This window comes from Hyla sarda, chromosome 1, assembly GCF_029499605.1.
Source record: "Hyla sarda isolate aHylSar1 chromosome 1, aHylSar1.hap1, whole genome shotgun sequence".
Classification (NCBI taxonomy): Eukaryota; Metazoa; Chordata; class Amphibia; order Anura; family Hylidae; genus Hyla; species Hyla sarda.
Window position 1 is genome coordinate 144,859,617 of NC_079189.1, and position 16,849 is coordinate 144,876,465.

At 41.9% G+C, this 16,849-nt stretch overlaps 1 protein-coding gene across 2 annotated transcripts in view; it reads left to right on the forward strand.

Moving 5' to 3' along the window:
* The window catches only part of LRBA (LPS responsive beige-like anchor protein), a 713,883-nt gene that overhangs the window by 103,695 nt on the left and 593,339 nt on the right, over positions 1–16,849 (forward strand). For both annotated transcript variants that reach the window (XM_056562819.1, XM_056562820.1), the window contains exon 22: positions 13,589–14,569. In XM_056562819.1, the coding sequence (XP_056418794.1) occupies positions 13,589–14,569 (981 nt within the window). The remainder of the gene's footprint in view (positions 1–13,588; positions 14,570–16,849) is intronic.

Here is a 16,849-nt window from a genome sequence, read left to right on the forward strand (position 1 = left end):
AAGAAGAATATGAAAGAAATGGAAAAATTATTATGGAAAAGTTCAAAAATAGAAGATATTCTAAAAAAAGAATTAGAGAATATAGAAGATGAAGTGGCTCTGTAGACAGAACTGATCTATTAAAGAGAAGAGAAAAGAAAAGGAGAAAAAAATAGAAAGCGTAATTTATTGGTACTTATGATAGACATATTAATTTAATTAAAAGAACAGTAAATAAATACTGGGGCATAATGAAATCCCATCTTAAATATGGCAGTTTATTTAAGGAACTCCACATGTTTGTGTATAATCGAGGTAAAACCATCGGGAACATGTTAATACGAGGGGATATTATTAAAAAGAAAAAAGATCATCAAACATTTTTAGGTTCTTAACGAAAAGGAACATATCCATAGTTGACATGTTCGCACTGCAATAACGGAATAAAAGGTGAAAATATCTATCATCCTAAAAAAGGTTTAAAAATTTCTAAGGTTTTTTCACGTGTAATACTGAAATCGAAATTTACATGTTGAAATGCCCTTGCGGCTAATGTTACATAGGTCAGACTAGTAGTTACAACAAAAGTAAGAATAACGGAACATAAAAATAATATAAGGAAAGCTTTAAACGCTAAAACAGTAAGTGAATCAACTAAATTTAATGAGACAACTGTTGCGAGACACTTCTTAAACATGAAACCTAACATTAATAAATTACGGTGGCAAATATTAGAACAAGTTCACACTGATACAAATGACAATCTGAACCGCAAACGTCTCTTGCAAAGAGAAGCTTATTGGATTACCTACTTTGAAACGACTTCCCCATCAGTCTTAAATGAAGTCTGTAGTTATAAGGCTTTTTTATGAAAGATTTATTTGTAATCCAGCATATGAGGAGGAATGTTCACATGTGAAAATATTTAAAGATTTTTTTTATATAACGAAAAAAAATTTGTACAAACTAAAATAAAATTTATCTTTACCATTCTAAAGGAAGAGTTTCTTGATTACTCACGTGTGATTCCTCCTCATTATACCCTGAAAAACCAGGATCTAGTATGCATGAGTAAGGGGGCGATCCCCTGAAACTTCGCGTCAGACCCTGATTGCTCCCAACTAGTGTGTTTAGATATCTGCTACCATGGATGTTTACCTATATACCATCTTACAAGCTATGAAAAACTGCAGAATGTTCGGAATAAACGAAAAAAGAATGAATCTTCTAACCGTTTTTTAAGGAATTATACGTAGCCCACGTTTTCTAATTTGAATTGTCTATTGTGGAGTTGGTGGATATCCACACCCGAGCTTAAAGGGGTACTCCGGTGAAAAACTTTTTCTTCTTCTTTTTTTTAAATCAACTGGTGCCAGAAAGTTAAACAGATTTGTAAATTACTTCTATTAAAAAAAATCTTAATCCTTCCTGTACTTATTAGCTGCTGAATACTACAGTGGAAATTCTTTTCCATTTGAAACACAGAGCTGTCTGCTGACATCATGAGCACAGTACTCTCTCTTGACATCTCTGTCTATTTTAGGAACTGTCCAGATTAAAAGGAAATCCCCATAGCAAACATATGCTGTTCTGGACAGTTCCTAAAATGGGCAGAGATGTCAGCAGAGAGCACTGTGCTCATGATGTCAGCAGACAGCTCCGTGTTTCAAAAAGAAAAGAATTTCCGCTGTAGTATTCAGCAGCTAATAAGTACAGGAAGGATTAAGATTTTTTAATAGAAGTAATTTACAAATCTGTATAACTTTCTGGCACCAGTTGATTTAAAAAAAAAAAAAAAAAAAAAAGTTTTCACCGGAGTACCCCTTTAACCCCTTAAGGACAATGGACGTACTCCTACGCCCCCGTTTCCGCGTCCTTAATGACCGAGGACGTAGGAGTACGTCCTGTCCATTCCCGGCCCCCCGCCGCTAGCCGCAGGGGAGCCGGTGCCCGATGCCTGCTGAAATCGTTCAGCAGGCATCGCGGCATATCGCCCAGGGGGGTCATTATGCCCCCCCATGTCGGCGATGGCCGCACATCTCTGGACAATTCAGTCCAGCGATCTGCGGCGATTCCGGGTCAATCGGGTCTCCAGTGACCCGGAATTACTGGCTGATCGAGGCCGCCGGAGACTGCCCCGAACAGCCATAGCCAGCAGTGGTGAGGTGGCACTGGTGCCACCTCACGATCGCCCTGATTCGTTGGCGGGATTCCCGGCCGACCAATCAGGGCGCCTGATGTGGGTGCCACTCCTTCAACCCGCTCCGCCCCGGAGGACGTGAGCGGGACGTGCACCCCAGGTGCTGGGGACCCCGATCCCCAGCGTTAATGTTGGGATCGGGGCCCCAGGAGCGACGGCGGCGGGACTGACCTGCGCGGCGTGGATCAGCAGCAGCAGCAGGAGGTGAGTGACAGCCTCCTGCTGTTGCTTAGCAACAGCTCCCAGCATGCAAAAAGGCATGCTGGGAGCTGTAGTTATGCAACAAGAGGAGGCAGACCACCACAACTCCCAGCATTCCCTTATGGGCATGATGGGACTTATGGTTTTGCAACAGCTGGAGGCACATTTTTTCTATGGAAAAGTGTACTTTAAGCTGTTGTATGACTACAACTCCCAGCTTGCACAATCAGCTAAAGTGCATGCTGGGAGTTGTAGTGGTGCATCTGGTGGTTGCATAACTACAACTCCCAGCATGCCCGTTGGCTGTTGGTGACTGCTGAGAGTTGTAGTTTTGCAGCAGCTGAAGGCACACTGAGTTAAGTAGCAAACCAGTGTGTCTCCAGCTGTTGCATAACTACAATCCCCAGCCAAAGTAGTATGCCTCCCGCTGTTGCATAACTACAACACCCAGCATGCCCTTCCGCTGTCCGTACATGCTGGGGGTTGTAGCTTTTGCAACAGCTGAAGGCACACTGGTTGCAAAACACTGAGTTTGTTTCACAACCAGTGTGCCTCCAGCTGTTGCAAAACTACAACTCCCAGCATGCACTGATAGACCGTACATTCTGGGAGTTGTAGTTTTGCAACAGCTGGATGTTTCCCCCCCCCCCCCCCCCCCCCAATGTGAACGTACAGGGTACACTCACATGGGCGGAGGATTACAGTAAGTATCCGGCTGCAAGTTTGAGCTGCGGCAAATTTTCTGCCGCAGCTCAAACTGCCAGCGAGAAACTACTGTGAACCCCCCGCCCGTGCGACTGTACCCTAAAAACACTACACTACCACAAAAAAAAATAAAAAGTAAAAAACACTATATACACATTCCCCTACACTTTTTTTCAAAAAGCCAAATGTGACTCCTTCTCTTCTGAGACCTGTAGTGCGCCAGCAGAGCACTTTTCACCCCCATATGGGGTGTTTTCTGAATCGGGAGAAATTGGGCTTCAAATTTTGGGGGGTATTTTCTGCTATTATCTTTTTTAAAAATGTAAAATTTTTGGGAAACCAAGCATTTTAGGTAAAACATTTTTATTTATTTTTTTCACATATACAAAAGTCGTGAATGACCTGTGGGGTATTAAGGTTCACTTTACCCCTTGTTACGTTCCCCGAGGGGTCTAGTTTCCAAAATGGTATGCCATGTGTTGTTTTTTTTTTTTGCTGTCCTGGCACCATAGGGGCTTCCTAAAGGTGACATGCCCCCCAAAAACCATTTGTCGCTCCTTCCCTTCTGAGCCCTCTACTGCGCCCGCCGAACACTTTACATGGACATATGAGGTATGTGCTTACTCGAGAGAAATTGGGTTTCAAATACAAGTAAAAATTTTCTCCTTTCTACCAATTGCAAAAATTCAAAAATTGGGTCTACAAGAACATGCGAGTGTAAAAAATTTAGATTGTGAATTTTCTCCTTCACTTTGCTGCTATTCCTGTGAAACACCTAAAGGGTTAATACACTTATTGAATGTCATTTTGAATACTTTGGGGGGTGTAGATTTTATAATGGGGTCATTTATGGGGTATTTCTAATATGAATGAAGACCCTTCAAATCCACTTCAAACCTGAACTGGTCCATGAAAAATAGCGAGTTTGAAAATTTTGTGAAAAATTTCAAAATTGCTTCTGAACTTTGAAGCCCTCTGGTGTCTTCCAAAAGTAAAAACTCATAAATTTTATGATGCAAACATAAAGTAGACATATTGTATATGTGAACCCAAATTTTTTTTTATTTTGAATATCCGTTTTCCTTACAAGCAGAGAGCTTCAAAGTTAGAAAAATGCAAAATTTTCATTTTTTTCATCAAATTTTGGGATTTTTCACCAAGAAAGGATGCAAGTTACCATAAAATTTTACCACTAAGCTAAAGTAGAATATGTCACGAAAAAACAGTCTCTGAATCAGAATGATAACTAAAAGCATTCCAGAGTTATTAATGTTTAAAGTGACAGTGGTCAGAATTGCAAAAAACGCTCTGGTCCTTAAGGTGTAAAATGGCCTGGTCCTTAAGGGGTTAATGAACCATCTACACTAAAACTTTATATAGTCTATGTTTACATTAGGACTCAGACCTATATTAGAGAGGACCTTGAAGGACTTCTGCCACTAATACGTTTACATTCATTTTAGTACATTCTTATGGGGAAAGCATTATTATGGGGGAAAGCATCTTGCCATAGTGTTATTAACAGCATTTAGATAACAGTGGAGAATAACTTTTTCCTATCTATGCTTACCTGTGCAGAGGCCATGCCACCTGTTGGGGGAGGGGGGCTGAACTAGTCTTAATGGTGGTAGATCCTGTGATGTGATGTGTGTGTGTGTGTGTGTGTATATGTATATATATATATATATATATATATATATATATATATATATATATATATATATATATATATATATATATATATTATATACACACACTGGTGTCACCTTTCACTGTAATCCTGTTAGTAATGATAAGCAGGAGATTGCAACAGAATGGTAAAAACATGTTTCAGTTGATTTTACAACTTCAGATAGCAGTAAATCATGTTTTATACAGTCATGGCCGTAAATGTTGGCACCCCTGAAATTTTTCAAGAAAATTAATTATTTCTCCCTTTGTGTGTATTGGAACTAAACCAAAAAAGGGAGGAAAAAAAGCAAATTGGACATAATGTCTCACCAAACTCCAAAAATTATCTGGACAAAATTATTGGCGGCCTTAACTTAATATTTGGTTGCACACACTTTGGAAAAAATAACTGAAATCAGTCACTTCCCATTAGCATCAATAAGCATCTTACACCTCTCAGCCTTTGCAAACTGCTCCAGGTCTCTCTTATTGGAAGGGTGCCTTTTCCCAACAACAATTTTAAGATTTCTCCACAGGTGTTCAATGGAATTCATTGCTGGCCACTTCAGAACTCTCAATCGCTTTTGTTGCCATCCATTTCTGGGTGATTTTTGACGTATGTTTGGGGTCATTGTCCTGCTGGGAGACCCAAGATCTCGGACACAAACCTAGCTTTTTGATTTGGGCTGTACAGCGACCCAAAATCCGTTGGTAATCCTCAGATTTCATAATGCCTTGCACATTCATGGTACCCAGTGCCAGAGGCAGCAAAACAACCCCAAAACATCATTGAGCCTCCACCATATTTCACTGTAGGTACTGTGTTCTTTTCTTTGTAGGCCTCATTCCGTTTTTGGTAAACAGTAGAATCATGTGCTGTATCAAAAAGCTCTATCTTGGTCTCATCTGTCCACAAGACGTTTACCCAGAAGGATTTTGGCTTACTCAAGTTAATTTTGGCAAAATGTAGTCTTGCTTTTTTTATGTCTCTGTCAGCAGTGGGGTCCTCCTGGGTCTCCTGCCATAGCGTTTCATTTCATTGAAATGTTGACGGATAGTTCGTGCAGACACTGATGTTCCCTGAGCCTGCAGGACAGCTTGAATATCTTTGGAACTTGTTTGGGGCTTCTTATCCACCATCCGGACTATACTGGGTTGACACCTTTAATCAATTTTTATCTTCTGTTCACACCCAGGGAGATTAGCTACAGTGCCATGGGTTGTAAACTTTTGATAATGTTGTGCACTGTGGACAAAGGCAAATCTAGATCTCTGGAGATGGACTTGTAACCTTGAGATTGTTGATATTTTTCCACAATTGTGGTTCTCAAGTCCTCAGACAGCTCTCTTCTCCTCTTTCTGTTGTCCATGCTAAGTTTGAAACACACAGACACACAATGCAAAGACTAAGTGAACATCTCTCCTTTTTATCTGCTTTTAGGTGTGATTTTTATATTGCCCACACCTGTTACTTGCCCCAGGTGAGATTAAAGGAGCATCACATGCTTGAAACAATCTTATTTGTCCACAATTTTGAAAGGGTGCCAATAATTTTGTCCCTCCCATTTTTGGAGTTTGATGTGACATTATCTCCAATTTGCTTTTTTCCTTCCTTTTTGGTTTAGTTCCAATAAACACAAAGGGAATAAACGTGTATAGCAAAACATGTGTTACTGCAATCCTTTTCTGTGAGAAATACTTCATTTCAGGGGTGCCAACATTTACGCCCATGACTGTATGTGATCGCTTCTTCAGTCCCACTGTAATCTTGGTAATAAGAAAGATAATATTCCACGTTGTGTTTTTTTCAGTAATTTTTCTGAATGTTGGTTCAGTATCCAAAAATTGGGTTAACCCCTTAAGGACCAAGCCCATTTTCACCTTAAGGACCCGGCCTTTTTTTGCACATCTGACCACTGTCACTTTAAGCATTAATAACTCTGGGATGCTTTTACTTTTCTTTCTGATTCAGAGATTGTTTTTTTCCGTGACATATTGTACTTTAGCTTAGTGGTAAAATTTTATGGTAACTTGCATCCTTTCTTGGTGAAAAATCCCAAAATTTGATGAAAAAAATGAAAATTTTGCATTTTTCTAACTTTGAAGCTCTCTGCTTGTAAGGAAAATGGATATTCAAAATAAAAAAAAATTTGGGTTCACATATACAATATGTCTACTTTATGTTTGCATCATAAAATTTATGAGTTTTTACTTTTGGAAGACACCAGAGGGCTTCAAAGTTCAGAAGCAATTTTGAAATTTTTCACAAAATTTTCAAACTCGCTATTTTTCATGGACCAGTTCAGGTTTGAAGTGGATTTGAAGGGTCTTCATTCATATTAGAAATACCCCATAAATGACCCCATTATAAAATCTACACCCCCCAAAGTATTCAAAATGACATTCAATAAGTGTATTAACCCTTTAGGTGTTTCACAGGAATAGCAGCAAAGTGAAGGAGAAAATTCACAATCTAAATTTTTTACACTCGCATGTTCTTGTAGACCCAATTTTTGAATTTTTGCAATTGATAGAAAGGAGAAAATTTTTACTTGTATTTGAAACCCAATTTCTCTCGAGTAAGCACATACCTCATATGTCCATGTAAAGTGTTCGGCGGGCGCAGTAGAGGGCTCAGAAGGGAAGGAGCGACAAATGGTTTTTGGGGGGCATGTCACCTTTAGGAAGCCCCTATGGTGCCAGGACAGCAAAAAAAAAACAACACATGGCATACCATTTTGGAAACTAGAACCCTCGGGGAACGTAACAAGGGGTAAAGTGAACCTTAATACCCCACAGGTCATTCACGACTTTTGCATATGTGAAAAAAATAAATAAAAATGTTTTACCTAAAATGCTTGGTTTCCCAAAAATTTTACATTTTTAAAAAAGATAATAGCAGAAAATACCCCCCAAAATTTGAAGCCCAATTTCTCCCGATTCAGAAAACACCCCATATGGGGGTGAAAAGTGCTCTGCTGGCGCACTACAGGTCTCAGAAGAGAAGGAGTCACATTTGGCTTTTTGAAAAAAAGTGTAGGGGAATGTGTAGGGGAATGTGTATATAGTGTTTTTTACACACATGGCATACTATTTGTCTAACACCCCTTAAGGAACATAACAAGGGGTACAGTGACCCTTAACACCTCACAGGTGTTTGATGACTTTTTGTTTAAAGTTGGATGTGCAAGTGAAAAAAAAAATTCAGTTTTCTTCCCCAAATCTTACATTTTTACAAGGGGTAATAGGAGAAAATGACCCCCAAAATTTTGGGTAACACCAGCATTTTAGTGACATTTTTTCTTATTATTATTTTCCCATCTAAATTTAATGAAAATTCTTCAACCACCTGTGGGGTGTTAAAGCTCACTATACCCCTTGTCACTTTCCGTGAGGGGAGTCATTTCCACAATGGGGTCACATGTGGGTATTTATTTTTTTGCGTTTGTCAGATCCGCTGTAAAATCAGCCACCCCTGTGCAAATCACCAATTTGCCTCAAATGTACATAGTACGCTCTCACTCCTGAGCCTTGTTGTGCGTCCACAGAGCAGTTTATACCCACATATGGGGTATTTCTGTACTCAGGTGAAATTGCGTTACAAATTTTGGGGGCCTTTTTTTGCTTTTACTACTTGTGACAATAAAAAGTATGGGGCAACACTAGCATGTTATTGTAAAAATTTAATTTTTTTTACACTAACAGGCTGGTGTAGACCCCAACTTTTCCTTTTCATAAGGGGTAAAAGGAGGGGGAAAAAAACTCAAAATTTTTAACAAAATTGCTCCCGAATACGAAAATACCCCATATGTGGCCCTAAACTGTTTCCGACAGGGCTCCAAAGTGAGAGAGCGCCATGCACATTTGAAAACTAAATTAGGGATTGCATAGGGGTGCACATAGGGGTATTCTATGCCAGTGATTCCCAAACAGGGTGCCTCCAGCTGTTGCTAAACTCCCAGCATGCCTGGACAGTAAGTGGCTGTCCGGAAATGCTGGGAGTTGTATTGCAACAGCTGGATGCTCCGTTTTGGAAACACTGCTGTACAATACGTTTTTTCATTTTTATCGGGGGGGGGGGGGGAACCGTGTTAGGGGGTGTATTTGTAGTGTTTTACCCTTTATTATGTGTAGTGTACTGTAGTGTTTTTAGGGTACTTTCGCACTGGCAGGTTGGGGTGAGTTTCCTGCTAGGAATTTGCGCTGCGGCGCAAAATTTTGCCGCAGCCCAAACTTGAAGCAGAAAACTCACTGTAAACCTGCAAGTGTGAATGTACCATGTACAAACCTCCAGCTGTTTCAAAACTACAACTCCCAGCATGTAGTGACAGGCCGTGCATACTGGGAGTTGTACTTTTGCAACAGCTGGAGGCACACTGGTTGGAAAACATTCAGTTAGGTTCTGTTACCTAACTCAGTTTTTTCCAACTAGTGTGCCTCCAGCTGTTGCAAAACTTCAATTCCCAGCATCTACTGATCGCCGAAGGGCATGCTGGGAGATGTAGTTATGCAAGAGCTGGAGGTACGCAACTACAACTCCCAGCATGCCGAGACCGCTGTTTGCTGTTTGGGCAGGCTGGGATTTGCAGTTTTGCATTATCTGGAGGGCTGCAGTTTAGCGACCACTGTATAGTGGTCTCAGACTGTAGCCCTCCAGATGTTGCTAGGCAACTCACCGGCTTCCGTAGGCTCCAGGGAACGGCATCGCCGTCCTCTTCTTCCGCCGATCCCCGCCGCCGATTGTCGCCTGCTGATGGGTAAGTGGATTTCGGTGACGGTCCCTGTCTGTTTCCCCATTCTGCGTTGTAGGTGGATAGAATGGAGAAACCGAATGTTAACCCCCCCCTCCCCCGATCTGCTATTGGTCGTCGCTTATTGACGACCAATAGCAGGGATAGGAGGGGTGGCACCCCTGCCACCTCACTCCTATCCCTTCAGGGGGATCATGGTTGTCTTGGACAACCGCGATCCCCCTTATATTCCAGGTCAGCGGGTCACCATTCACCCGTATGACCCGGATTTCTTATGACCCCCCCCCCCCCCCTAGGTATTTTCGCGGGGTGCCTGATCATAGATATCAGCGAGTCACCCCGGTCTGGTCCCCGCCCGGCATGTGGCGGAGACAGAAATTCCCACTGGCGTACAGGTACACCCTGGGTCCTTAAGTACCAGGGAGTGAAGGCGTACCTGTACGCCCTGGGTCCCTATGTGGTTAATAACATACAGTTTAATTTTTAAATGGAATCGGTCAGCTCTGTTTGCGTCTAAAAGCTGGATACATGTTGGTATGTAAAGGCAAACTGTAGCTTGGAAGGCTGCGTGCCCTATGATTGGTTTTGCAGTTTGTACACACTTTTGCATTGTATCTTTGCACTAGGGAGTGAATGGCTTAATGTGTGCTAATAGATTATTTACATACACTACATAAACATAAAGTATACTCCACTTCCTAGGTGGCAAAGGATGTGGAAAGTTCATTGATGTATATCTTTTTGCCCCGTTGTGCATCCTTTAAAAACAATCCACACAATTATTTCTTATTATGATTATTATTATATTGCATACGCAATTTCTTAAATTAGGCCTATGTAGAAAGGAAGATGGAAAAGTAGAAAAAGTCACTATAAAAACTTTTTTTTTAAATATTTTGACCTAAAGGCTCTATTTGAACCATAGGTAATTTTTTTTGACCGTGCACAGAAGTTCCTATTGTTATCGCCCATAAATCTAGATAAGATCTTTTACTTGATGATTTACACTGTGAACTGTTAAAATTGGTTGGCCACCTTTTAACAAGTTTTTGGCAAACAAACCTAATGATGAGTATAATGAATTACCTACTGATAATGTCTCTTCACTCCGGTTCTATCTCTATAATTATGCAGATCTGTTCACCAAATCCCCCCCCCCCCCCATGTCCCCACCCGTTGTCCAGGCACTCATCTGTTCATAGAATGGTTGCTTTTGAAGGAAGCGTAAGACCTACACATCACCTACACTACACATCACACATCTTCACATGCTCCACCATGGACAGCCATGCATAAAGGCATTGGAAGGGGGTGGGGAAAGGCAGGGCAGATAGTGTGCCTTGACTCCGGGCCCATTATCAGTAAGTGACTCATTATAATTATTACTAGGTTTAAAAACTGTTTTAAAGGGGTATTCCAGGCAAAAACTTTTTTGTATATATCAACTGGCTCCAGAAAATTAAACAGACTTGTAAATTACGTCTATTAAAAAATCTTAATCCTTTCAGTACTTATGAGCTTCTGAAGTTAAGGTTGTTCTTTTCTGTCTAAATCCACTCTGACGACACCTGTCTTGTCCAGTTTAGAAGCAAATCCCCATAGGAAACCTCTTCTAAACTGGACGTTTCCCGAGACAGGTGTCATCAGAGAGCACTTAGACAGAAAAGAACAACGTTAACTTCAGAAGCTCATAAGTATTGAAAGGATTAAGATTTTTTAATAGAAGTAATTTACAAATCTGTTTAACTTTCTGGAGCCAGTTGATATATATAAAAAAGTTTTTGCCTGGAATACCCCTTTAAATGTATCCAGCCACTATTATGCCACACAAACAAAGAAAAGAAAAAAATATATGAGAAAATATATCCACACATTCAAAAATCATTAAATGTGTACTACGGTTTTAAGTCCAGTCACAAAATCGGCTATGTGGCAAAAATGAGCTGACCGGAGCCACTATCTGACTTCAACATTGGGGGAAGGGGGGTTATCATTAAATGTGTACGAAGGTTTAAAGTCCGCACACAAACCCCAATACAGGGCCAAAATGAGCCGACCAGGGTCACTATCTGACTCTGGTCGGCTCATTAGAGCCGGTCCGGCTGGGAGACTGGAGCGCCCAGTTTTGAAATTTCCCCGCCGGACCTGGCAGCCGTAGGGACAAAATGTGATGTGAATGCAGCCTCACATAGCTTCACAGGGTAGTAATGTTGCAGTTTTCTGTGAATGTAGTTTTAAACTTCTAGGGGGACATTTATCATTGTTGCTTTTGTAAGCAAGTTCTGAAGTCATATTCATTTTTTTTTCGCTTTTAGTTTTGCTGATGTCCTACTTATTTATTATACTATCACAGGGGGTTGATACATTTGGAGCACATAAGAAAAACAGAAAAAGTCAGTTGAGACTTTTGTGAGACTTTTTTTTGCAACTTTTTTAATTTGCTCACGTACGGGAGTTTTGTACTCCAGGTCAGACCTGGAGTAGACTTGCAACTTTTTGTCAGGGGTTTGCAACACGTTTTTGCCTATGTGCAACTTTCGCACATCATAAATTCCTGACCACTGCAAAGTGAAAACTTAAATTTGCTTAGGTAAGGCTGTTTGTAACTTTTTGCTTACTCACAAAACAACTTTTGTAAGCAAAACAAGGCTCTTAATACCTTGATAAATGTCCCCCCTAGACATTTTAAAACCACTGCAAAAATCTCATAATGGTTGAAGTATGATATGTTAGCAATGTACGGTATATGTGTGGGTATTTATAATACATACAAAAATAAACTTGGAGAAGCTCTTGTCCAACTAGCAACCAATAGACCCAAGCTGCCCATGACACCTATACCCATGGTGTCTGACCAAAAATTAAGTAGAAGAAGAAAAAATTGGGGCTCACGGTCTTGAATATTGAATCAAATAATATTTATTAATAAAATATAATATAATATTGTGCGTTGTGTCCTATGATGGTGGGCTCCGGTTTGGTGGACTGCAGTGCTTCTCCTATGCTTGGCAGATCCCGGCGTCCTCGTGCTAGGGTAACGCGCGCTGTCATGGATTGATTGACAGATCGGGTGATGCATATGTACTCCAAACTTGTGCTATATCTCAATAATAAGGTTAGTGGTGGTCTCAAATATAGCAAACGCGTCCAGCCTAACCTTATTGTTGAAATACAGCGCAAGTTTGGAGCACATTTGTCTTACACATCGGCATCACCTGATCTGCCAATCAACCCATGGCAGTGAGTGCGCGGTACCCTAGCACGAGGATGCCGCAGGGGTCTATAGCCGCCGACCACAGGAGAAGCACTGCAGTACACCAAACCGGAGCCCACCAAGTCTCCAGCAGTGCTCTATCTTGCAAAGAGAGCCACTCACTAAAAGGTACCATTTGCCTACCCTTAAAATCGGTGTATTATCACAGCGCATACAGTGAAAAAGCTTAACAGAGACTCTGCTGTCTCTCATATCCCCGGACTTGGGAGTCCTAGACTTGACAATTACCGTACCTGGACAATATCAGCATATTGAACTGCGCTGTATACCATCCAACATTTAAGAGTGATCACTGAATAGTGTGTGGTCACATTTTTACCATATTTATGCCATTTCTATTGCCATTTTTATCTATTTTTGATCTAGAAGTTATCTAGTGTTCCTGTTGAACCACAAGGGCCCTGTGAGTCACAGGACACAACACACAATATTATATTATATTTTATTAATAAATATTATTTGATTTGATATTGAAGACCCTGAGCCCCAATTCTTTCTTCTTCTATTTATAATATATGTATACTTTATTTTTTTTGCCATTTTCCAATAAAATGCTACATGTATGGAAGCTTTTATTAATACAATGACCCAACCAGATATATTCATCTCCTAGAGTTAGAAATTTGTATGCTTTTCCCATGACAACCAATCATAGTTCATCTTATATTTACCAAAGCAGTGTGCAAAATTAAAGCTATGATGGTTGCTATGGACCGTGCCGACACATTTTAGTGTCATTAAGATTGATAAATCTGGGCTAATGGGTAAAGAAACAAGTGAAAACTAATTGTTTTAATTTGGTTTCAGGTCACTTATGAAATGCACAAAGAGAGTCTGGCTCAAGCATTCAGGGACTATGAGGACCATGTAGGTGGTGAAATAGGTCCAGGACCATCAAGTCCTATAAGGACTATCTCAGGGTATAGCAGGCAGGAAGAGACAACACCGCAAACACCAGCTTTGGAACTGTCTGAAATTGCACTGAATTATACTGAAAATAAAGAGCCTGGAGAAACTGTGAAAGAGGAAAAGAGTGAGGACAGTAAGGAGAGTCATTCCCCCACTGTAGACAACCTGGAAAGAAAGGAGTCTGAAACGGCTATTAGTGAAGAGATTTCTGAAGGCAAAAATGAGGTTCATCTAGAAGCAGCAGAAGGTCATCAAAAAGACTCAAATGAATCTCCAGGCAAAGTGACCATAACCAGCATCTCTTATGACAGTCATGATGGTGAATCTACCTCTGCTCTTGGTGCTTCTGGTATTGAAACTGAACATGTCGAGGCGCCAAATAGTGAAGAGAACTTAGATGTGGTGGAAAAGGAAACTAATGGGGACATTACTGCAGCTGATGGGCAGAATTCCACAGCTGAAATAAATATTTCCAATGAAAATGAGACATTGGAAGCTCCAGAGGAACCACAAACAGAATGTAGTAGTGAAGAGACTACACGGGTGGCTAGTACAGAGCTGAAAGATTCCACACCTGAACTTTCTAGAAGTCCATCAGCAGATGTACCAGAAGGCGCAGTTGAGACAACAGCATCTTCTGTCGAAGCAGTAGGAAATGACAAAGCTGATTCAGAGAATGTAGGTCAGAATGTGGCTCCTACTGTTATAAATAACATAAATGACACAGGAGAACTAAATGTGAATGCTTCAGATGTTCAGAATATTGAAAAGAAAATTGCAAAGCTTGATGTGTCAAGTATTGCATCAGATACTGAAAACTTGGAACTGAAAGCCAGCACAAGTAGTGAACCAGAACTGTCACAAAGACCTGTTGCTGAGGTAAGTTAAAGTACTTAAAGCATTTTAATCTTGTGTAACAGGTAACATTATTGTTTTAACCCCTTAAGGACGCAGCTGATTTTCACCTTCAGGACGCAGGCCTTTTTTGCAATTCTGACCACTGTCACTTTAAGCATTAATAACTCTAAGATGCTTTTGACGATTATTCTGATTCTGAGATAGTTTTTTCGTGACACATTCTACTTTATTTTAGCGGAAAATTTTCGTCATTACTTTCAGCCTTTCTGGTGAAAAAGCCCCAAATTTAGCTTTTTTCTAACTTTGAAACTCTTTGCTTGTAAGGAAAATGGATATTCCAAATACACTTTATATTGATACACAAATACAATATGTCCACTTTATGTTGGCATCATAAAATGGACATTTTTACTTTTTGAAAACATTCGAGGGCTTGAAAGTAAAGCAGCAATTTTCAAAATTTTCATGAAAATTGCAAAATTTGAAAGGACAGATGTTACAGAACTACAACTCCCAGCATGCCTGGGCAGTCTAGGCATGCTGAGATTTGTAGTTTTGCAACATCCGGAGGGCTACCGTTTGGGCACCACTGTAATAGTGGTCTCCAAACTGTGACCCTCCAGATGTTGAAAAACGACAACTCCCAGCATGCGCAGACGGCCTTTGGCTGTCTGGGCATGCTGGGAGTTGCAGTTTGGCCACCACTAGGAAGGCAGCAGTAAAGATCGCTTTACTGACACCTCCCTTGATGCTCCACGCCGTCGCCTCCCTACCTGTGCTGCTGATCTTCGCTGATGCCACCGATGATCGATGGTCCCACTCCGCATCTTCTCCCCAGGTACCGGCCGCCATCTTCTCCCCTAAAAGATAGGGGATAAGTGTTTGATCGTGGGGCTCCGACCGCTGGTACCCTCCCGCGATCTCCCTAACGGGGCGCCGCCATTAGCGCTCATAGTGAACACTAAGGCGCGTAGCGTCGACCTAGAGGTCGACGGTGACGCCCCGTCTCTTCACCCTCTGAATACATATATAATGGGGGGAGGCGGGGAGGCCCGAACGCTGCCTCCCCGCCTCTCCCATAGAGATGTATGGAGGAGGCGTGCCGGCTGCACGCCCCCTGCACAGGACAGCCGCGGCCCCGTACAGGAGATCACAGGGGGTCCCAGCGGTCGGACCCCCCGAGATCAAACACTTATCCCCTATCCTGTGGATAGGGGATAAGTGTTAATCACGCTGCAGATGTCCTTTAAGGAGTGAACAGGTTAAAACATTTTCCAGTTTACTGATCTGTAAAGATTTGTAAAGTAATGCGATAGATACTTGTTCTCACTGCATACTCATGTGTGCAAGCTCACTTGGATGACAACTTAGTTACTATAGACTTATTTCTTGCATTTCTTTTGTACAGAATATCCTGTTTGGACAATCTTCATGAGATGTTTGAAAACACAAGGCCTTTATCTGTTCTAGTTATCAATATGATTCTATAGTCTCTGCGTGAACCGAGAAGACCTGGCTTCTTCTCTTATGGGTTATACCTCTGCAAGAAGGGGGGAAAAAGTGTGGAAAGTCACCCAAGACTTCTAGCAACACCCTTAACTATGCCCTTAGCAACACCCCTAACCACACCTAACCTCCTTCTCATATTTAATGTTCTTTCACTGCATGGCCAACACTCAATGTATTGTTTATGGAGCAGTGTCACTCCATTGAGAATGAATTTAACTCCTTAAGGACGAGCGCCGTAAATGTAAGGCGCTGCTAAGAAGTACTTGGCGCACAGTGCCATTTACGGTGCAGCTTTCCTGGATCACCCATTGGAATGGGATGACGGCTGATATCTATCAGCAGCCATCCCGGCATATCGCCCAGGGGGGTCCTGAGACTAGCGACAAGGCCCACCCCCCCCGCCCCCCACCCCATGTCGGCGATCGCGGCAAACCGCCACTATTCCGAGTCAATCGGATCTCTAGTGACCCGGAAAAAGGGGTGAATGGGGCTGTCCGAGACAGCCCCATTCACCCTTACCCAACAGGAGTGAGGTGGCACGGGTGCCGCCTCACGATCACGTGATTGATCGGTCGGAACGACCGGCCAATCGCCACTCTGCAGGGCGGTGTTTGGGACAGCGATCATGGTGGCGATCGGGGTCGGCGGGGGTCTCCTACCTTGCCCTGGTCCAGCGGGGGGTCCCCTTGTGTGCGGTGGCGGTGGCAGCAGCGGCGGCGGTCCCGGCGCCAGGATACAACAGGAGGTGAGGTCTGTTTACCTCCTACTGTTGCTTTGCAACAACTCGCAGCT